We start from the raw sequence: 22,435 nt of genomic DNA, 5'->3' as shown, positions 1-22,435 counted from the left end.
TGGAGGTTTTACTTGGCGTCTCCAGCCCTGAGACCTTCTGCTGTCACTTTCTTTAGAGAATCATGGCACCGACTTAGGCACATGGCTTTCCCTCCTTTCTGGCTTTGGGTCTCACCAGTGCAGAAGGTCTGGTGTTACCAAGCTCTAGGCAGGGAGGAGGGTCATTTCTGTGTCAGGATGCTTCTGGCTACAGGGTTGCCCAGTCTTCAAAAGGAGGAAGGAGCCTAAAGGGGAGAGTGGATGAATGAACCCTCTGTCTTTCCCAAGCAGGGAAAGATACTGTGGAGGAGACAGAGGAGGCTTCTTTGGATAGGAGGCCACCTTGCTGGTTCTGGTCCCGCCAAACAAGTCCCAGGCAAGGCTGCTTTGGACAAGCCACTTTCCTCTTTGTGTCTGAGTCACTTTTTAAAAACTCAAGAGGTGCAATTATTACTACCTGCTGTTTATTGCCCAGATCCTCGCACTCACTCCTATGAATGATTACGTCTATTTTACAGATGGGAAAACTGTGGCACAGAGAGGTGAAAAAACTTGGCCATATTCCCAGGACTAGTAATGGGTAGAGTGAAGATTGGAACTGGGGTGTGTGAACTCTAACTCAGTGAGCTCACACACAGTACACACAGCCCCTCTCCAACCTACCCCTCTTAGGACCAGTCCCTTCAAACTCCAGAGAGCTCTTTCAACATCTAGACCCATGTATCTGTGATTTCCCATGAAAACACCCCAGATATCTCTTCCACCAACTCACTAATCATGCTATCCACTATTCCCCCCAGATTATGCCATGTGTTTCAGAGGGTTTCCACACAGCTGCAAGTCTGTTATCTTAGAGGAAAGCATAGTAACTACAAACACAAGCATTTATCTGATCAATTGGTGTTTTAAAATCACAGGAACTGAGGAAATAGCAGAAAAAGCAAATAAGTTTTGAGGAAGTGGAAGAAGGTGTCCCCACTGGGAGGTTGAGCCCAGGGGAAATATGGATGAGCCTTGAGTCTCCATCCGGAGGTGGGAGCAACCTCAGTGTTGCCAGTCTCGTGGGTTTCCAGGAGGATCACCTGGAATCATGGCTGAGCAGGGGCTCTATACACAGCCATGGGAGGGGTTGCCACACCCAGCCCAACACCAGAGCTCGTCTGGGGTCCCATCTGCTCCCCAGCTTGGATGCAGGTGGTACAGGTGGTTAGAATCACTGGTCCAGGAGTTATATTATCTACGCTTTGACAGACAGGAGATAGGAAATTGCAGAGACCTCAGTCAGTTGCTGTCCACCACAAAGCTGACCTGTAGGCATGGACCCCAGATGCTAACGTGGCCAAGGAAGGGTCTGCCCAGCCTGGGCTTTATTCCAGTTTCCTGACCTGGTGTACCAGCAAGCAAGAGGATCCCAGGGAAGCCAGGTGGCCCACAGGGAGACTTGCATACAGGCTGGTGTTGAGAATCTCTCTTCTTCTTGGGGTTGGAGAAAAAGCAGCACATATTTGCAATGCAGCTGGACAGCATGTATCAAGGACATTAAAACAATTTATCCTGGGGCACCTGGGTGGCTCAGTAGGGTAAGCGTCCGACTTCAGCTCAGGTCACGATCTCGCGGTCCGTGAGTTTGAGCCCCACGTCGGGCTCTGTGCTGATGGCTCAGAGCCTGGAGCCTGCTTCCGATTCTGTGTCTCCCTCTCTCTCTGCCCCTCCCCCATTCATGCTCTGTCTCTCTCTGTCCCAAAAATAAATAAACGTTAAAAAAAAAGATTTAAAAAATAAATAAATAAATAAATAAATAAACACACACAAAAAAACACAATTTATCCTTTTTGACTCTATCTGGAAGCCTATTCCAAGGCAACAATCAAAATGACCGAAATACCTACCTGCATAAAGATGTTCTGTGCAGCCTTATTTATAACTGGAAGTAATCCTTATGTCCAACACTTGGGAGACAATTGAGTAAACCGTAGTCTATCTACCTTCTCACCCTTATGCAGGCAGTAAAAATAATGTCATGAAGACTTTGTATTAGCAAGAGAAAATGATGATAATACAATAATAAATGAAAAGGCAGAAGAATAAAAACCTTGCAGTGGTAGATTGCAAAAATGGCCACAGTGTTTTGTAGATTTCCCTATCAGGAGGCCATCTTTCCTTCCCCTCTCGAATCTGGGCCAGCCTTGGGACGAGCTGGGACTAATAGGATGTGGTGTGATATGGCACAAGGGCCAAGCCTGGACCTTGAGAGGATTTGCAGCTTCCAGTTCGCTTTCTGCTCTTGGAACCAGCACCATAAGAGCAGGCTCATCTAGTCTGCTAGGAAACCCCTTGTCACCCGAGTCACCTGGTCACTCCAGCTGATAGCCAGCCACCCGTGGGATGTGAGTGAGGCCTTCCAGAGCCAAGTGAGTACATGAGTGGGCCCAGCTGAGGTCAGCCAAGCTCGGATCAGACGAGAAGGACCACACAGCAGAATTATGAGCCTCTGTTGCTCAATTTGGGGGTAGTTTGTTACACAGGAGTGGATAACTGACACACAAGCCTATGAGTATAACCAGGCACAGAAAAACTACTTACAAGGGGGGAAAATAAAATCCTGGAGGACAAGATTCCAAAACGCAAGGACTAGGTTTATTAAATGGTGGTGGGATTACAGATCATTTTTAAAAGATCATTTGTTTCAAAATGTTAAGACTGTGTTTAAGCTATTTGCAAAGAAAAATAAATGCACATTTTAAAAAGCGAAAATGGGAGCCGAATTTTCTTCTCTGTAGAGTTCTAATTCAAATCCCTCTGACACGGTTGCTTTTTGAGTTGGGACCTCATCAGTCTGCCTACCATGGATACAGGGGGAGACTTGAGCTCTGCCCTCCAGGCAGGGCCAGGACGATGGGCTCTGGAGGGCTATCCCTGGGACACTTGGCCTCTTTCCCACAGGCTCTGAAGCAGGAAGCTTGGGAACTGTTTTCTGGTGTTTTCAGCCGCCATCTGTAGCTCCCGCCACCCCCCAACCCCTATGGCATTCACAGTCCACACAGGGCAGGCAGTCCCACACCCTTGTTACTTTTTAATTGTTCCACTGTGTTTAGAGAGCTCCAGAACCAAAGCTGACACAGGAGGAGGAGCCTGAAATTTGGCGTGTAAAAGCCTGGACTCAAATCGCAGCTCGGCCCTTCCTGGCTCCTGCACTCCACCCTTGGCACAGACTGTGCTTCAGGGCCTGAGCTAGGCCTGGACATTAAAAAAAATTTTTTTTAATGTTTATTTAATTTTGAGAGAGACAGAAAGACAGAGTGCAAGCAAGGAAGGGGCAGAGAGAGAGAGGGAGACACAGAATCCGAGGCAGGCTCCAGGCTCTGAGCTGTCAGCACAGAGCCCGACGCAGGGCTCGAACCCACAGACCACGAGACCATGACCTGAGCCAAAGTCGGATGCTCAACTGACTGAGCCACCCAGGTGCCCCAGGCCTGGACATTTAGAGATAAATTGTGGGGGGACCTACACACTCAAACACCAAATTTACTGTTTGAGTAATTTACTCATAGTTTACACATAATTTACTGTTGAAGCTGGGTTGGTTTTGAGAGTGAAGAGGGCTGACTGGAGTAAGCAGGGGCTGTGCAAGCTGCTGGGGCCCTCCGGTCATGCTGCCCGGAACCCATTCTCTCCAAATGGAGCTGCAGTCTAGAAGAGCAGTCCCGCAAACCAAGGGAATTTAAACAAATTACAAAGAAAATCACCGCTTTCCTTTAAATGCATGAAAGTAGGTAATACTCATAGTTCACAGTTACACTGTTCCTATTTTTCCTTTGTTCCTGAATTTTTCCTAACTGAAGCTGTTCCAAAACCCCTCACATGTCAAACCAGAGAAGATTTTCTAGGACACTTGGCCCACGTGGGTTTTCTCTCTTTCAGCCACCCCCTCCCTTTCCAGCTCTCAGCTCTATGTTACCTCTCTGCCTTCTGCCTCTCTAAAGCCAGCTCTCTCCCCCCATTCTCCAGAGGGACCGGAAGGAGGAGGGAAGGAGAATCTGACAGAAGAGGACAAAGAACTGACTGCTTGGAGTGGGGAGCCAACAGGGAGGCCCATGTAGAGAAATCTGATCAATGTTATTCTTGGTACACACACAGATAACACAGTGTGCAAAGTTCAAAGATAGAGCGGGCCTACCTGAGGGAGGGGCACCTAATTCAGTTGACCCTTAATACACATTGATTGAATTTTGATTTAAATGCTCTGTGACTTTAGTCAAATCACTTAACCCTTCTTTTTATTATTTTTTAACTTTTTTAATGTTTATTTATTTTTGAGAGAGAGGGAAAAACAGAATGTGACTGGGGGAAGAGCAGAAAGAGAGGTAGACACAGAATCCGAAGCAGGCTCCAGGCTCTGAGCTGTCAGCACAGAGCCCAACACAGAGTGGGAAGTCACAGACAGCGAGATTGTGACCTGAGCCGAAGCCGAACACTTAACCGACTGAGCCACCCAGGCGCCCCAAATCACTTAAGCCCCAAATTCCTCTTCTGGGTGAAAGAGTGAATTATATGAATGAGAAGTACATGAATGAATGATACTATGACAATCACAGCCAGCTGACCAGGAAATTTTGATGTCCTACCCAGCTCCAATAATGTGATATTCATACTAAGAAGTGGCATTTTATCCAGGACTACATTTCCCAGGCTCCCTTGCACCTGGGTGACACCATGTGACTAGTCCTCACAAATGGAAGGTGAAGATAAGCGGTGCATGTCACTTGTAGGCCGAGGTGGTTAAGTACCAATCACCCTCATTTTCTCTCTGCACCCATTCCCTCCTTCTAGTCTATTGGCTAGATAATTCTGGGGTCACCTCAAGGCCACAAAACAGTGGAGCCATAAGATGAAGGAGCCTGATTCCACAAACAACCACCTAGAGGGGAGCCGCCCAACCAGAAGCATACATTCTGGACTCCCCGCAAATGGAAATGCACTGTTCTTGGGAAAAACCAATAAAATCTTGGGATTGTCACAGCTGTTAATCCATCCTTGATAATTCTCCTGCCTCTCAGGGTTGTTACCCAGATTAAAGAAGATGGGCGTAGTGGCTTCAATGGTGCCCCAACACCCAACCCCCTCCTGCCAGCCCTGGAAAAAAGATTTGTCCATGTCCAAATCCTTGGACCATGTGAATGTGGTCTTATTAGAAGAAAAAGGTCTTTGCAGACATAATTAAGGATTTTGAGATCATCCTGGATTACCTGGGTGTGCTCAAAAACCAACGACGACTGTCTTTGTAAGACAGAAGAGGAGAAGATCCAGTGAAGATAGTTGCAGAGATTGGAGTGACACGACCACAAGCCAAGGAATGCCCGGGACCTCCAAAAGCTGTGAGAGGCAAGGAAGGACCCTCCCCTAGAGCTGTGTAAGCAGCCTCTTGATTTCAGACTTGTGGCCTCCAGAACTATGAGACAATACATTTCTATTGCTTGAAGCCGCCCCGTGTGTGGCAATTTGTTACAGCAACACTAGGAAACCAACATAATGAGGTATGTACAGAGCCTAGCAAGAAGGCACTCAGTAACTTGTGAATTGTAAAAAAGTAGCCCCAGAGGCCGTTGCAGTTTGCTCCTTGGAGACAGGGTCTTCTGGGAGGTAGTGTCCCCTGAGAGCAGGCGCACTTCAAATCTGTCTGGTTAACCCCTTGAGCTTTGTGCGAGCAATCTTAATTGTTTGTGGATGACAAACATACATATTTATTAACGTGCCACAAGGGAAATTAAAAAGCCCTTTTCTGCAGTGTCTCTTTTCAAATGTCTGCAGATGGGGCGCCTGGGTGGCTCGGTCGGTGACGCGTCCGACTTCAGCTCAGGTGATGATCTCATGGTTCATGGGTTCGAACCCCGTGTCGGGCTCTGTGCTGCCAGCTCAGAGCCTGGAGCCTGCTTCGGATTCTGTGTCTCCCTCTCTCTCCACCCTTCCCCTGCTCGGCTCTGTCTCTCAAAAATAAATAAATCTTTAAAAAAAAAAATTTTTTTTTAATTTTAAAGGAAGCAGCTGCTGCGGCCAGCGCCCTGGGCTGGCAGACCAAGAGCCAGCCTCAAGAGCAAGCGGTGGCTTCCTCCCAGGGTCCTGGCTCAGACTGAGTCACTGGCTGAGGCGTGGCCAGGAGCTTCAAGAAGGCAATGCCCGGTCCCTCCCCAGGCGGAGGAGAGGCCATAGGGAGAGACTTCCCGGGGTCCCCTGAAGGAGGCTGTGGAGTAGCAAAAAGAAAGTCGGGGGAGTGGCCAGCAGGCCAGCACCTGCTCTGCTTTAGTGTGCCCATCTATAAAATGAGGGCAATCGTAGTACTTACTTCATAGATCACAGGATCAAATGAGATGCTGTGTTCCAAGTACTTAGCACAGTGCCTGTCACATGTTAGTGCATAGGAATTGAGAACCCTAGTTATGGGTAGAGAAATAATCTTCAGAAGGAGTATGGTAAGAACACTGCCTGGGAGTCAGTGGACATGGGCTCCAGACTACATTCTGATACTCATGAGAGGCTGTAGAGAAATGTCTGACTTCCAATCCCTGCACCATCAAAGCTGTGTGGCTTTGAGTAAGTCACTTCACCTCTCTGAGCTCAGACAGCTCACCGGCAGAAGGGAAGTCCACATGTTATTGGATCCTATACTTCTGGGCAAAGTGAATCCTATGATTCCAGGAAAAGAGAAGGGGTTAAAGCCTTTAAAAGGCTCATAATCTTTGACTGTGATCCCTGCTTTTAGAAATCTATTGGAAGAAAAGAATCGGAGAGGTGAACAAAGACTGATGTTCGAAGGTTGTCACTGGAGGAGAGCTAATAATAACAAAACCTTGAAAACAGTCTAAATGTCTCCTAATTGGAAAGTACACATGTTACGGCACATCAGTAAAATGAACTATCACAGACATGAAGCATTATGTTGCAAAATAATATCACCTTAATGGGAATGTGTTTCTATTTAAAATAAGAAGGACATACTTAAAATCATACAGAACATTCCTAAATTTATTTTTAAAAAGCATTTGCATTTGTCTTTAGAATATAATCTAAGCATCAATACTTTGACAGTGGTTTCCTTGGGATGTTGGACTTGATTTCTTCTTTTCTGTGCTTCTCAGATTCTCTACCACTTCCCTCTGTTAATTTGTGAATAGAAAGCCTTACACACAGGAAGCTGTTGACCTACATGATCTCTACGGGCCCTTGGAGGGACGTTCTATGACTCAGCAAAAGGGTGGGAATATTCTCTTTGTAGCTTCGAAGCCCCCACCATGCAGGGAGTCGGAAGGGGACGGGAGAGGGAATATCGTTCAGTCCTTGGACCCCATTCTGACAAGCACCACTAAGAATAGTTAATGCATTTGGGGCCCTGAATCTTGCCAGAGTCAAACATGTCCAGGGTGGGGACTTCTTGTTCACTCCTGATCACATGCCGTTGACTTGCCATGAACACGCACTTAGGAGGGGGCTACTGCCCAGGACCACAGCATCACTGGGAGCCCTTGGTTCTCATCACCCCAGAGTCCGAGTCCCATGGACTATGGTATGAAAAGAGCTCCATCAGCCTGCATCTACTTCCCCTACATTGTCTCTCCCCACCACCCCCAGTGCTCAAATCAGGTCTGTCCTGGGCTAGGAAATTGAAACCCGCTGCCATCTTCCACTTCTATGGCTCTCTCACCTTTGTCCCCAGGTTCTGGTCCCCATATTGTGTTCTAATAGATCCAAACTCTCCCAGACCTATCAGTTCCAGAACAATGACAGGTGCAAGTGAGGGTAGGGGTGGGTGGAGCAGGTCCACCTACCAGCAGAGTGTGACCTGAGCTCCACTAAACTAACAAGCCAACAAGCACCATTCCTCTATATCCAACAACATGGCGTCCATGGAATATACTACGGCTCACCCATATAAAATGTGTACTGTACAAGCTTTTAAAAAATGTTTTTTGGAATGGGAAAACAAGTACAATATTCTGTTACGTTAAGGAGCAAGAGTTTCTTTTCTGGTCAAATGCTACAACACGGATGAACCTTGAGTACATTATGTGAAGTGAAATAGCCTGACACAATGGGGCAACTTTGGTACGATTCTATTTATACGAGGAATCTAAAGTAGTTAGACTCAGAGGAACACAAAGTAGATAGTGGTTGCCAAGGAGGAGGGAGAAATGAGGAGTCGTTGTGTAATGGGTTATAGAGTTTCAGTTTTGCAAGACGACCAAGTTCTGGAGACCTGGGGCACAACAATGTCAATATCGTTAGCACTTCCAAATTGTACACTTAAACTGGTTAAGATGGTGAACGTTTTTTGAAAATGCAAAAGATTTTCTTCTGACGAAACCACAAACAGCAAAACCCCGATTGTCTGTTTATCTAGCGATGCGACAGTGGTAAGAACAGCTCTGGCCCCGGATCTCAGGGAGCTTATACACTCCAGCGGGAAGACCAGTGAATGGGGAATAGGCACACGAAGAAACAGAGCATCACAAGGACAGGGAGGGAAGGAGCTGCATACATGTGTTCCGAGCATGTTAAACCACAGCCCCGACCTGGCCCAGGAGTTGAGGAGAGTGGCTAAGGGAACAGAAGTGAGGGGAGGACCCCAGGACTGAATCCCAGGGAAGGGGAAGAGCTCACTAGCAGGTGGGGACCCAGGAATGTGCCCTCTGGAGGCAGAGAATTGCATGAATCCTTTTAGGAGCGTCTGGAAGGACACACATGCGCCCTGACCAACAAATTCTCTCCAGGTGGTGGGGTCATCATTGTGCTCTATCCTCCTCCTGCACTTCTCTATCCTACAGCTTTTCCACGGTGAGCTTGGATGATGTTGCAGTAAGGAAAAAGCATGAGGATACGACCTTACTGCGCAGATGGATAGCAGTGCTTTTTATTTATTTATGCTCTTCCTTGTTTCAAAGAGGATTTCAAGCTGCTTACAATTATGTTAACAATATAGCAGGCTAAAATACCTTGTCACTAAGTAAGAAACATAAGGGGAAGGAAAAGTGCGGTTGAAAGAGTGAAACGAGAAAGGTGGGAGGCTTCCCTTCACTCGGAGGGAGCAGCCCTGTCCTGCTCCTCCTCAGGTCCAGTCTTGCCATTTAATTCAAATATGGACATTTAATTGTCCTGTTTTTATCCATTGTCTTCTCAACTCCAGTGAAAAATCGTTCACCGTGATTTTCTCTGTCTTTTATTACTCTCTCCCCGAAAATATGTCATTTTATTTTTCCATTGTGCCTTTTTGCAGTTTTAAAAATCCATCTTCCCTTCCCCACGGGGACCCACCGCAGTAGAGTGACATATTCAGAGTCTCTGCACGGTAGGTCCTCAAGTGTGTGAGCGAATGGCTCAGCGAGGACTGAGGGCCACTCATTCCCACTGCCAGCAGCACGGGCTCAGCACGGGCTCAGGACATGGTTGCCAATTTGATTTATGGGACTTATTATCCCAAGTGGTGGTGGAGAATAGATATTGATTCAAAAGGGTTTAAATAAATAAATGGATGCACAATCCAGAAAGGGCTATAGACTGAAGAGGGGGGCTTGTAAAGCAGCTGAGGCAGACGTTGTAAAGGAACATTGGTCCTCTTGAAAACTATGCTTAAGGGAGTCACGGAGGAGCAGGCATGAGCTGTGGGGTCAGCAAGCACAGGTTCACGTCAGGCTCCATCACATCATGTGACAGGGGAGTGACCTTGGGCAAAGCATAGAAACGAGGCCTTTTGTGAGGACTGCTGAGAGGAATGTATATATATTTGTGTATGCATATGCATATGCATGTATATGTGTATGTATATGCATGTGTGTGTATGTATAGGTTTATGGACATGTGCGTATGTGTATATGTGTATGCGCGTGCATATGTATATTGTGTGCACATGCACATGTACATTTTGTACACGTGCATATGCATATACATCTGTAAACATGTGCATGCATGTATATGCATATGTGTGCATATATGTGTATATGTATGTGAAAGTGTGTACACCTGTATATGCATACACATGTATATGTGTGTGTGCAAATATGTACATGCATGTGCGCAGTGTGTGTCTACACATATGTATACATGCATCTGTATATGTATATGTATTTGCATTGGGATGTGGCTCATGCCCTGGCCCATAGTAACTGCTCAGTAAATGAAAATCCCACTTATAACTCTACTTCTATTCCATTTGTGCACTGGTGAGCAACCTGATATAAGAATATAGAGGGCATTTCTAAAGCTCCCCTATACCACTCCATATAGTCATTTCAGGCTTTTTCATCCCCACTGGTTCAGTTCTACCACAATCACTAGCAACAGTAAGTTTCCCTTTTAAATCACTTACAATATATTCTAGTTACTGGGACTGCATAACAAATTCCCTCAAAATATAGTCGCATAAAACAACCATTTAATTTGCTCGTGGGTTTTGTGGATGGGGAATTCAGAGAGTGCACAGAGTGGGTGGCTGGTCTCTGCTCCATGATGTCTGTGGCCACAGCTGGGGGACTTGAAGGCTGGCGCTGGCGTCATCGGTAGGCTCCTTCACTCATGTCGGTGGGGGATGCTGGTTGTTGGCTGAGAAGCGAACTGGGGCTGTCAGCTGGAACACCTCCATGTGACCTCATGGCTTCCCCATGATACAGTGGCTGGCTCCAAGGGAGGTGTCCCGGGAGAGGGTGCTCAGTGAAAGCTGTATCGTTGTTTATGACTTAGCTTTAGAAATCACACAGTGTCACTTCTACCACATTCTATTGGCAAGGTGGTTACAGAGCTCTGCCAGTGTTGAAGGACACAGATGCCCCTCTTGATGGAGGAGCGTTGATGTCACATTGTAGGAAGAGCATGTGGGATGGGATGCATATTGGTGTGGCCATCTTTGGAAAACACAATCTGCCGGTCAGAAAGCTTAGGTGATCTCTTATTTTTCAAGAGGCACCGAAGGTTTAGGTATAATTATCTCCATTCTAGAAATGGACAAACTGAGACAAAGATGCAAAGCAATTTGCCTTGGGCACTCTATTTAACCTCTCTGAGCCTCAGTTACCTCATTTATAAAATGCATAGAAAAACCTCTACCTGAATAGATTGGTATGAGCCCGCAGTGCTTGTTACATTATAGTGTTGGAGGTTTGAAGTTGGGAAGGCGTTTTGTGATTTCTAACAGCCCAGGTGAATGCAGAGCACTAATCTTTATTGCTGTAGTATCGTTATTTCCTTGCCCTTCACCTACAGCCCCACAGCCAGCTAAGGACCTGAGTCTTTCTCCACATACCTTCGAGAGCAGAGCTTGTCCCAGCATTTCGGAGGGGGGCTCACTTTCGTGCAGCAGAAGAGCTCACGGGCCCCCTTTCTTGCTTCTTTCCCTCTTCCAAAAGGGCAAGTACCTTGGAAAGAGGCTACCTGGCTGAGCAGGCTGCCCCTGGACCTGGCTGGCTGGGACAGCAGTGGGACTGTCACTGCTTTCAGCTTCTGCTTGGCTGGGCTTTAAAGGTGGATTTCTCTTCCTCTGCCTCAAATCTCCATTATTCCTAACCTTCCTCATTACTCTGAACGAAGTAAGTTTTAAAAAAATCCCAATAATGTAGTTGAGAAAACTGAAGCTCAGAGGTGCCGTGACCTGCACAGGGTTACACAGCATGCAAGTGTCAGAAGGCTCTGGAGGGTTTGGACGCTCCTGTGGGGAAATGCCAGCCCCCTAGTGGCTGATAAGCCCAACCCTTTGGAGCTCTAACTCCTCCTCCTTCCCTCATGTCAACAAAAGGAAAATCATTTCCCGTTCCTGACTTCTGTGCCAGACCAGAGAGACTGAGTGACGAAGAAATGTCTCTAAATGCACCGGGATGGTCTTTCCTGGCTTCTCAGTTTTGCTGTCTTTTGTTGTTCAAAATCTGTTTTCTACAGACCCTGGAAATTGCAGGTGTGGGGGCCTGGTAACGGCTGCTGTTGTCTCCTGGGTTGGTACCTACTCTCTTGAGTTTGTGTCCCGGGGCTGTGTGCTCAGACTTGACCATGTTTGGGCATGGAGGCTTGTCCCAGATGGGGACCAAAGCCCGCTTTCCCAGAGATGGGCTGGGAGCCCAAGCTTCTCGCTGCAGCTCAGGCAGCCTCTTTTGGGGTGGGGGCAGGGGCCAGGCAAGAAGTATCTGCCTGCTGAAGACTCCAGGGCACGGGAGACTGTGAGTAGTGCGTCCAGAGCCCTTGGGGAGTGGTTTCTCCAACGATTGACGACTGACCGGGGGTTTGTGGGGAGATCGTGGGGGAGGGAGGCTGGCCGCGCAACTTCCTTCCTTAAGGGAGGTCCATCAGGATTCTGGGCTCCAGAGGGGCTGACAGTGGTGTCAGCAGAGAGATGAGAACTGCTGGTGTCTGGGCCCGTGGTCTGGTGGCCTACTGGGGGATCACTCCATGGCTGGATCACTCTAGTACCTCAGTGTCCTAGCACTCAGGTCCCAGCTCCCAGAGCACCAGAGGGTAGCCACCCGGAGAGCAGGGCTTGTCCTGGCATTTGTCCCCAGGGGAGGAGTGGGACAAAAAATAGGCTCAGCAAGAGCACTGGGGGCTTCTGCTCCAAACCTTCAGGATTCCCTTTGTTATACTAGTAACTAATGTTTAGTACAGCCTGCATTGGGCCAGACCTTGTGATCAATATGTGATATTTGGCATGTGACTTGATCTTTGTCAGAACTCTCTGAAGCAGGTACCATTATTCTTGTTTTATAGTCATATGGTTGCTAAGTGGCAAAGTCAGGATTTGATCCCGGATCTGCTGACCTCAGAGTCCTCCCTGCCCCACCCCCCACCAAACCCTTAAACACCATACTCTACAATCTGTCCTTAAGGAAGAGAATGTCAGCCAAAATACCAGGTCTAGAGGACCCTCCAAAATCCTACCTTCTCCTTCATTCTCCGTCTTTCCGAAATTCACCCCAGACTTTGAGTGACTTTTCCAAATGAAAGGTATATCCAAAAAGTCCAGATATTTAGCAACTCTCAAAAGTGAGAAATTCTTCTTGGAGTCTAACTGAAATCCCTCCTCTTATAGTGGCAATCCATTTCTTCCTATGCAGGCCTCAGGGGATATCAGCAGTTCCTACTCTTCTTCCTGTCTGAAGGCCCTCCCTGCGGTTGTTAAATCCCATCCATACCGATAACCGTATCCATATCCATATCCTCACCCCATTCTTTTGTCTTGCGTGGTTTTATCACCACCCTGCAAACCCACTCTCTCAGTGTAGGTAAACAGTATCACCAGAGCATTACAGACAGGTGAGACCTGAATAGACAGCAGGTTCCAAACTTCTCTGTTATGGGGGGAGCCCCTCCCCTCCCCTCTTCTTCCCTCCCCTCCCCTGTCCTCTCTCCTCTTCTCTCCTCTCCTCTCCTCTCCTCTCCTCTCCTCTCCTCCTGAGTTCCCAGACGTGGTCACCCAACACCCCTGCCTTCCCAGTGTCAGGAGTGCCCAGGGGCTGGGAGGACACAAGAAGGCATGCAGCAGAGGGGGCAGTGCCCCTGGGAGGACTGAGTAGCCTGGAAGGTAGGGGACTCTCCAATGGCAGCTTCTGGAGTGCACCCCCACTCTTCTGTAAAGAGCCCGTTGTGTTCGGGGTACTCAGCCTACCCGGCTGCCTGCTTGGGGGCCCTGCTGCACCTACTCTGCTTGCTGCCCCCAGCCCGGCCAACCATGCCTGGGGATTGTTTGGAAAACCGTGAAGTGTCCTAGGAGAAAGTGCTTGGGTGTTCCACACCTGCTGCCTACTGTTTTCCATTTATGTCACTGTATTACTTTTCTATTGCTGCCACAACAATTACTACATACTTGGTGGCCCCAAACAACAGAAATCTCCTCTCACATAGTTCTGGAAGCCAGAAGTCCAAAGTCTCCTCTGGCTTCTTACCTTCTCCTCTTGTCAAAGGACCCTTGTGATTACATTTGGGGTCTGCATGGATAATCCAGGATAATCTCCCCATCTCAGCATCCCTAAAGTCTTTGCCATGTAAAGTACCAGTCGCAGATTCCAGGGCTGAGAATATGGACCTCCTCTTAGGAGCCATTATTGAGCCTATCATACATGCGACCTTGGACTAGTCACTCTACCTCTCTGGGCCCCGGATCCTTCAACGGTGGAAAGGGGATGATACTTGCCTCTCAGAGCTGATGGGAGGCTTCCACTGGGGTCAAAAAAGCCCTCTGAAGTTGCAACACTCCACATAAAACCAGAGGTGGTGTTGATCTTTGAGTACCCTCCCCTCTTGCCTGTCCCCCTTGTGGGGATTACCTGTTGCCTGTGCTCATCCTGTGTCTGTTTGCCTCTGTGGCTCCAGAAATGACCGCTGCCTGCAGTGGACATGGGGAAGAAGCTGGTGATGGCCCAGAAGCGGGGAGAGACTCGAGCCCTTTGCCTGGGTGTGGCCATGGTGGTGTGTGCTGTCATTGCCTACTATATCCTGGGCACGACCATGCTGCCCCTCTACCAGAAAAGGTACTGCACTCTCCTGGCTGCCCCACCCTCCAGCCATTCTCCCAAGGGTCTGTTCTGCCAGGAACCCCAGCCTCTTCCTAACCCTCCCCTTGACTTCACATCAGGCAGGAAGGTCTGGACAATCCTCAGTCTTAGGGTTCACGGTTCAAGTGCAGGGAGGGTAGGCCTGACCGGACCCTGCTCATCCGGGGTTCTGGGACCTGGGGGTGGCAGACATAAGAGGCCCTTCTCACAAGAAACAGTGAAGGATCAGAGCAAATGCTCCAGCGTGAGTTTACCCCGGAGAAATCAGAGTTCTAGATTTTCATAGCTCATTTGCACAGTTTGACTCCCCTTCGGAAACCTCTTAGTCAGGTGGGCGTCTAGCCTCCTGTTGAATACCTCAAGTCACAGGGAGCTCAGTACTTCATTGTACATACCATTTCATCTTGGGGCTTTTCTGAGTAGGAAATGTCACACTGAGCCAAAGCCTGCTCCCCTGGAGCTCTGTTCTGGAATCTCACAGATGTTCCATGCCCTTGCTCCCCAACATGTCAACCACTCGAGCTTTTAAAGGAAAAGGTGTGAAGTTCCTGACCCATTCTCTCCACTTGAGTTTTGAGGATGAGTCTCAGACCCTCGCCTCTGGACATTTCCCACTGCTGATAGTCCCCCTCCATCTGGCAATGTGTGTCCTGCCTGGTAAACGGGAGATGAGTCACAGTTGATCCCCTGATGGGTTGATGAGCCTGTTAGCCTCTCCTGGGCCTGCTTCTTCCCCATGTTTTATAACCCTGGAGCGATTCCAGGTTGGAATCTTACCCGAGAGAGGCATTGTACAGGACTGCTGTGTGCCTACGACACGTTATCTCCAGGTTGACCGCCATCCCCACCAACCTCCCTACCCTGGCACAAATCAAGTGGCTTCTACATCCACTCATTTTAGGGGAAAAGGCACAGGTCCGGTGTGGCCTCAGAACAGTCATTCGGCTTTTCTGAGCCCTCCTTCCCACCGCCTGCAAGATGAGGATTGTGTGGCTCAGGGCTAAGGGGTCTCAGGTCTGGCTGCTCAGCGGAATCAAGGCAGGGGGCTTTTAAAAACATACCAGGGCCTGGGCCCTGCCCACATTAGAAATTCTGATACCCTTGTTCTGGGGCATGGCTTGGACTTGGAAATCTTTTCAAAAGCTCCCCAGGGCTTTGGGTCAGCAACCCTGGGGGAGAATCATTTATCTAGAGGATCTCTAAGAGGCTTAAAAGCATTGATATTCCGATACTATGGTTCTTGTGAGTGGGGTCGCACTCCTTTAGTGCTAGATGATTATGGCAAGATGGAAGTCCCAGGCCTAGTCTCCCCAAAGGGGTTTAAACCTGGTGCTCTGTGCCACCCAGGTTCTGAGATATGTATGTATGTGCACATGGTCTCCCCAGCGTGTGGACCCAGGAATCCACGTGCCACCTGATTGAGACCAACATCAGGGACCAAGAGGAGCTGGAGGGCAAAAAGGTGCCCCAGTACCCATGCCTGTGGGTCAATGTGTCAGCTGTGGGCCGGTGGGCTGTGCTGTACCACACGGAGGACACTCGTGACCAGAACCAGCAGGTACTGACTGGGGGGGGGGGGTGGGGAGGGGATGGGCACATATCCCCCTTGCCCCTGGCAGGTGCATGGGCCTCTTCCTAACTGGATCCACATCTCCACTCTAGAGCATGGAGCCTGAGCCTACGTGATGAGGGTCCACAGCTGATATGAGGTCCAGCCAGACTTAGCTCTTCTGGGTTGGAGTTAGACAGACCTGGGTTGGAATCCCCACTCTGCCACTAAGTGCTGTATGACTTGGGGCAGGCAGTGAGCCCCTCTAAGCTCAGCTGCCACCTTTGCTGGAGTGCTGCTAATGAAGGCAAAGGCTGCCTAGTGTGCTGAGTTCAATGTCAGGTGGATAGCCGGCACTTGTATAAGGTGAGTCAAATGAGAGACCAGAACCAGAGCTGACCCCATGGGAGGGAACTCCTGAGATCCCCCTCGCTTCCCCCAGGAAAGCAGAGGCTGGAGAAATCTCTGGAAACCAGTGCTTGGGAGATTTTTCCCATCACTACTTCCTGCACCCCCAACCCGCCATCCTAGTCTTTCCTATAGAAAATACAAGTTGGCCTTATCCATTCACTCATTCATTCCATAGTCACTGAGCACTTCCTGTGGCAGGAGCTTTGGACTCAGGAGGAGAAAGCTTACATGGGAAATAATATCTAATGGGGAGGGATCAGTGCCATAGAGAGGAAAAGAGAAAATTATGGGGTCAAGGGCAGGAGTGACTTTTTCTAGCCAACAGCGAGGTGAGGGTGTCAGGAAAGTATTTGTGTTAGGCTTTAAAAATCAGCAGGGGTGAGATACACAGAAACATGGAGGGCAGCATGCATGGCAAATGGAGGGCATAGAATAGAAGGTACTGGAAGGCGTGCTGCAGAAACCAACGCAGAGCTCAGTGGGACAGGAAGATGTTGCAGAGATGGGCTCCACATGACCCACCTATGGAATCAGAAAGTTTTTTGTTTGTGGAAGGTTTTTATATGTTTTTTTTTTTTTTGAGAGAAGCAAAACTTTAGTGAAAGCACTACAAGTTATGGATAATAATTAGTTCCCATATTTTAAAAAAAAGATGATAGAAAACACTTTACTGATTTTTTTTTTGATAAAAAGATCGTCTTTAAGTATATCCGGGTGAAACAGTGAACACAGCACAGTAGGAAAGGAGAAGTAAGTGTTGAATTCCACTGCAAGACAACACAGCACCATTAGCAAAGTGGGTAGAAGAAGCTATCCTAAAACGCATGGAGTTAGACTTTTATATCCAGTAGAGATTTTTTTCAAGCTTTAGAAGTCCAGCATAAGGAAGCGAATTGGGGGAAGGGCTAAGCTTATCTACCATCACCATTTTACCAAAAAACACAATGATTCAACCTCATGAGAAATAGAGGTTGATCTGCCTGAATAGCAAATAGAGCAAATGCTAAGGCGGTCCGATCTCTCCGATTGCATTGGGACAGATAGAGAGACCTGTCTCATCAACCTGGGCCCGGGACAGGTCAAGTTCCTTTGCATTTGTACCAGAAAGCCAGAGCTTTATCTGGAACAAGTTCACTCCAAATAATGCTCCATGGTGCTGATTTTAGCAGGAGGTGGGGTCATAAATGCCTACCATCTCCTAGGGGATGGCTCTACTGGTTACCGGGAACTTAAATCCAAGTAGACCATAAAGAAGGGAAATGCTAATGATATTCTGGCACAGTACAAGCTGTGTGCCTGTCATCTCTGCCAAGGACTATGCAAGTATGGAATTGAAATGTGATCAGGCATTCTGGCACTGGTCAACTCTGGCCATGCATTGGAACCACCTGGGGACTTAACAAAACTGGGTTCCTACACCAGACCAATTGATGCAGAATTTTAGGGCTCTCCAGGTGATTCTAAGGCTTAGAATTACCTCTGGGAGCAAACAGGAGTCTTTAAATGGTCTGTGGTCCTGGGGGCATGACCAGAGTGGTACAGAGGAGTGTGAAGTTCAACGACTGGGCAGAGAGCCTGGGGCCATGACAAGCAGCCAGGATGGAGGAAGGGCCTGCAGTAAGGATAGATGCTGACAGTCAGAGTTTGGTAGCTGCTGGGATGGGATGGGAAGGGCAGAGTGTTGATGATGCACAGTGGGATTACTGACAGTGTTGGGGGGTCATAGAGAAATGGGTCTGGACAGTGCAAGGTGACCAGACCTGTTTTGTCAGCACTAACATGACTCAGCCCCACCAGATGGGAATAGAGCCCCTACGTCCTCCTGAATCAGCACCTACCTGACTCCTGCTTCTTCTTTGGCATTCAATGGCTGCTGATTTATCCCAAGGAGCAAGAAGCAAATTCCCAAAGACAACCAGAAGGGATCACTGGTGTGATAGGAACTGTGAGCAGGCCGGCTTGCAGCTGCCTGCCTGACTCTGAGGTTGCCAGTTCAGAGGAGCAAGGGGCCAGATCTGCCGCTGTAGTGAGCTGTCTGCAGCATGTGAGACATGTGAGAGCGTGTGGGCATGCTCTGCCTGCACCTGTAAGGACAGTGCAGGCTGGTAGCCACAGACTCTTCTGTCTTCTTTCTCCTAGCACCCAGGCATCACCAGGAGAGTTGCTAAAGAGGCTGCTGCTCTGGTGGGACAGTGGAAGCACACTTTGTGGTTTTGTCAAGCAGCTGGGTTGGTGTGCCATCTACCCCATCTACTTTCATTCAGCTCTGGAGTACAAGGAGCCAGTGCTCTGGGCCAGCTGGGCGTGCTCCGGATTCACATGTGAAAGGCCAGTCAAGGCTACCGCCCCCCCAGCCTCACTCTGAGGAAGGAGGCTACTGGTCAGCTACTGGCTCTCCCATGGGCCTTAGTGCAGGAGATTCTAAGCCCCTTCCCATGCTCTGTGCTGAGAATGTGCTGTCACAGGACTTGGGGAAAGGTTGGACCATTTCAGATCCTTCATATAACTCAGAGGTAGCTGGATCCCGGACAGGGGACAGAGGATGCAGATAGGCCCCAGGCCTCTGAGGTCGGTCCTGCAAAGTGAACTCCTGTCCAGTGTCTTGTCAAAAAGTCCCACCAAAGGATCCAGCATGACCACATGCTGGCAAAAGACACAGAGGGGCCCAGGATGGGCACAAGCCCTCACCTGAGAGCTTATCCACCAGTCCCTCTTTAAGAATGGAAAGAAAGAGCTGTTGTTGCAATTTCATAGTTAAGTCACATTATTTTTGTTATTACTTTTGATAGCATCTTCCATTTACTGAGCACTTAGCATGTTCTGGGCTCTGTGCTTGGGCTTTACATGTATCATCTCTTCTAATGTCCTCACAAACCCATTTTGCAAGACTCAGAGAGGTTGTACAACTTGGAACTGGTGGCTGAATCCAGGTCTGTCTGGTTCCACAGCCACACCATTGCTCAATGGGGTAGGTTACCAAGGTCATAGTGAGAGGCACTGGGGAGACAGGCTAGGTCCTCTCAGCTCAGAATTCTGAATTCACCTGCCATGGGACCCTGCAGTGCCCAACAACTTAGACTGGCAGATTCCCTGGAGGCAGTGTTTCCCAGCCTTAGTTGCTCCCTGGCTGGCTGGGAACCTACTTGGGTGGCACTTCCCCCACATCCCAGGCTGTCAGAACGTGAATGCAACCATCCTCTTTACTGCTGGATGAGTGCTGTGTGGGCCAGCAGCTTTGGGGACGGGGTCTCATTCACATCCAGGAAGTGACCAAGGCCTGGGTAGAGGCTGGCTCAACATTACACATGTTGATCTTGGACATGATTATACTAGGCCAGTGGTCTCCGATCACTGTAGGAAGGGATCACTTGTTTTCTGGACCCTGTCCTCAGTAATTCAGAGTGAGTGGGAAGCTGTGCTCTGGCCAGGTGGTCTGCTGCAGATTCTGTGATGGGGGGACCACCTTTGCAGAATATCTCCCAGAGCCTCACATACATAACATTCAGACCTCCCGGCACAGAATGGAGATAAAACCAGGGTCTCCATTCTGTGCATCCTCTGCAGAACTTTCCAGATGGACCTCACCTGACCAGGCCAGAGGCTCCTAATAACCAACGTCAGAATTAAGTGTGTGCCGTGCTTTGCCTGCACAAGCTCTTTCAAATGTAATGTCTTTTTCCTTTGAATCCCAGTATCAAATACTGGCTTGCCCGTATCTTTTTTTGGCTCACAAAGGGCTAGAACCACGGAGGGTTTTTGATTCAAATTTTTGCCAATGTTTTAAAATTGCGGGAGTTCACATTAAAATTTGGGGTTCTGGCCTTTCTTGAAATTTTGGAGGCCTGGCTACAACAGGTCTTCTGGATCACATGGCATGCATCATCCGGATGGCGTGAGGACTGCCAGTCTGGAAGCTTCTGGCTCTCTTCATTTCATCAGACCCCCCCCCCCCCCAACAATTGTCCCTGGCACCAGGGGAAGTGTCAGGTGGCACCCGTCATCTCTTCCCTCCCCCACTTCACATGTGGATGCTGCAGTGTGAGCCCCGTGGGCGACTGAGCGTACGACCTCTGCCCTGGATCCAAATGCAGAGCCTACTCAGTCTGTGTCACTCATTGGCCAGTTAAGTTTGAAGCCCGTCTTTAATAACATCTTTTGAAGGAGATATTGCTATTAACCCATTTAAGAGATAAGATATCAAGGTTGAGAAAGGCGAGCAATTTGCCTAAGTTTCTACAGCCAGTGGAGGCAGAACTAGGACTCCAGTTGGGCCCCCCTCCAGGTGTGGGCATGTACCCTGAGCAGCTCCTGGGCCACTGTCCTCACAAATGACACTGTGAAGGTGCCCTCTGGAATCAAGCAGTGCACAGCCTTCCAAGCTTCAACCAGTCCCAACTCCCAGACGGGGGCCCAACGCCAAAGCCAACACTTTCCCTTACTTCATGCCAGCCCCTCATCTTGCCCAAAGCGACGGGGATTTCTGACTTCATGGGTGCTCTTGCTTCCCCTCACAGTGCTCCTACATCCCACGCAGCCTGGAAAACTACCAGGTGGCCCGGGCCGATGTGGAGAAGGTCAGAACGAACTTCCACGAGCATCGGATTTTCTACTGCTTCTCAACGACTCGGGAGAATGAGACCACTGTCCTGTACCGGCGCCTCTATGGACCCCAGACCCTGCTCTTCTCTCTCTTCTGGCCCACCTTCCTGCTGACCGGTGGCCTCCTCATTATCGCCATGGTGAAGATCAACCAGTCCCTTTCCATCCTGGCGGCTCAGAAGTAGACCTATCCATGCCACAGCATGCTCGGCCGGAGGGGACAGGGTGGGCCCCCAGGCCTCTCCCTCCTCTTGTATCCATGTCTCCTCCCCCTGCCTTCTCACTATTAGGGCTCTTATCCATCCCACCTTCCGCTACGTGGGTGGGCCTTGGGAAATCCCTTTGTTAACTCATTCCTGATAAGATGGGATATGGAATGTGCAACAGCCCCCTGGTGCTTCAGAGAGCTCCAGGCCAGCTGGTAACAGCTTCCCATCGCCTGTCCCCACTCAACTGGCTCAAACCCACTTTCTACTGCACCATGGACCCTGCCCCACAGACAACAATGATGCTTATCTCTGTGCCTGTGTTTTCTCGATTGGCTCAAAGGCCCACCTTTGCCGTCCCTGGCAAACCTCAGTTCCTTCTTTGAATTCCATAATGAAAACAACAGCAGGTCCCACGTATACAGAACATTTAGAATATTGCTTTTAGGACACTCAGTGCTATATTCATTTTTATTCCAAAATTAACAAATATAGGCACAAACTTCTGGTTCTAAAATACTTAAGTCATGGGGATGTCATGTACAGCATGGTGACTATAGTTAACAATTCTGTGTTACATATTGGAAAGTTGCTAAGAGAGTAAATCTTAAAAGTGCTCATCACAAGAAAACAAATTTGTAGCTATGTATGGTGACAGATGTTAACTAGATTTAGTGCGGTGATCATTTTGCAATATACACAATATTATGTTGTACACCTGAAACGGATGTAATGTTATATGTCAATTATACCTCAATAAAATATACATATATACATCAAGAGGCTATAAGGAAATATACTAAAATACATCAAAATATTAACAGAGGGATCGGGATGGTGGTTAATTTTCATTTTCTTCCTCATCCCTCTTTTTATTTTTCATACTTTTCTAAGTTTTCAGCAGTAGGAAGATGTGGCTTCATTGGTTTTGTTTTTAATGAGAAAAGCAATAGTAGGTATTATTTTAAAAAGATTTGGAAGGGTGAGCCTCACATCCCCAAACAGGTGGAAGTAGGCTGGGGAGGGGTTGGGCTCCAATCAGAGGCAGGGTTTTGAGAACATACAATTTTAAGAGCCCTCTATGGAAGGAAGGTAACCACATAGATGGGGATGCATAATTTACAATGCAGGTAAGTATAAGGCACTGGCCCTGCAAGGGAAGCCTGTCTCACACG

General features: G+C 48.5%; 2 protein-coding genes across 5 annotated transcripts in view; one reads left to right on the top strand and one right to left on the bottom strand.

The window, feature by feature from the left end:
• Positions 1–22,435, bottom strand: part of KCNIP1 (potassium voltage-gated channel interacting protein 1) — a 345,009-nt gene that overhangs the window by 300,123 nt on the left and 22,451 nt on the right. The window lies entirely within an intron of this gene.
• Positions 11,794–22,040, top strand: KCNMB1 (potassium calcium-activated channel subfamily M regulatory beta subunit 1). 3 transcript variants are annotated; one of them, XM_058723312.1, is made up of 4 exons: positions 11,794–11,945; positions 14,314–14,471; positions 15,882–16,053; positions 20,970–22,040. In XM_058723312.1, exons 2-4 carry the CDS (start codon positions 14,338–14,340, stop codon positions 21,237–21,239), a joined length of 576 nt encoding a protein of 191 aa, XP_058579295.1. In that variant the 5' UTR covers positions 11,794–11,945; positions 14,314–14,337; the 3' UTR covers positions 21,240–22,040. The 3 variants fall into 3 exon arrangements, with proteins under 3 accessions (XP_058579295.1, XP_058579293.1, XP_058579297.1); XM_058723310.1 differs by lacking the exon at positions 11,794–11,945 and adding an exon at positions 12,030–12,167; XM_058723314.1 differs by lacking the exon at positions 11,794–11,945 and having other exon boundaries at positions 14,350–14,471; positions 15,843–16,053.

This window comes from Neofelis nebulosa, chromosome 1 (genome assembly GCF_028018385.1).
Source record: "Neofelis nebulosa isolate mNeoNeb1 chromosome 1, mNeoNeb1.pri, whole genome shotgun sequence".
Taxonomy (NCBI): Eukaryota; Metazoa; Chordata; class Mammalia; order Carnivora; family Felidae; genus Neofelis; species Neofelis nebulosa.
Note: the sequence above shows the minus strand (reverse complement) of the source record. Positions and strands in the feature narration are given on the sequence as shown.

What these genes read in the sequence shown, in the direction of transcription:
- KCNMB1 (XM_058723312.1), top strand. Translation starts at nt 14,338, where the DNA reads ATGGGGAAGAAGCTGGTGATGGCCCAGAAGCGGGGAGAGACTCGAGCC. An exon ending in CTGCCCCTCTACCAGAAAAG is followed by an intron (nt 14,472 to 15,881) that starts GTACTGCACTCT and finishes TGGTCTCCCCAG; the next exon opens with CGTGTGGACCCAGGAATCCA. An exon ending in CTCGTGACCAGAACCAGCAG is followed by an intron (nt 16,054 to 20,969) that starts GTACTGACTGGG and finishes TTCCCCTCACAG; the next exon opens with TGCTCCTACATCCCACGCAG.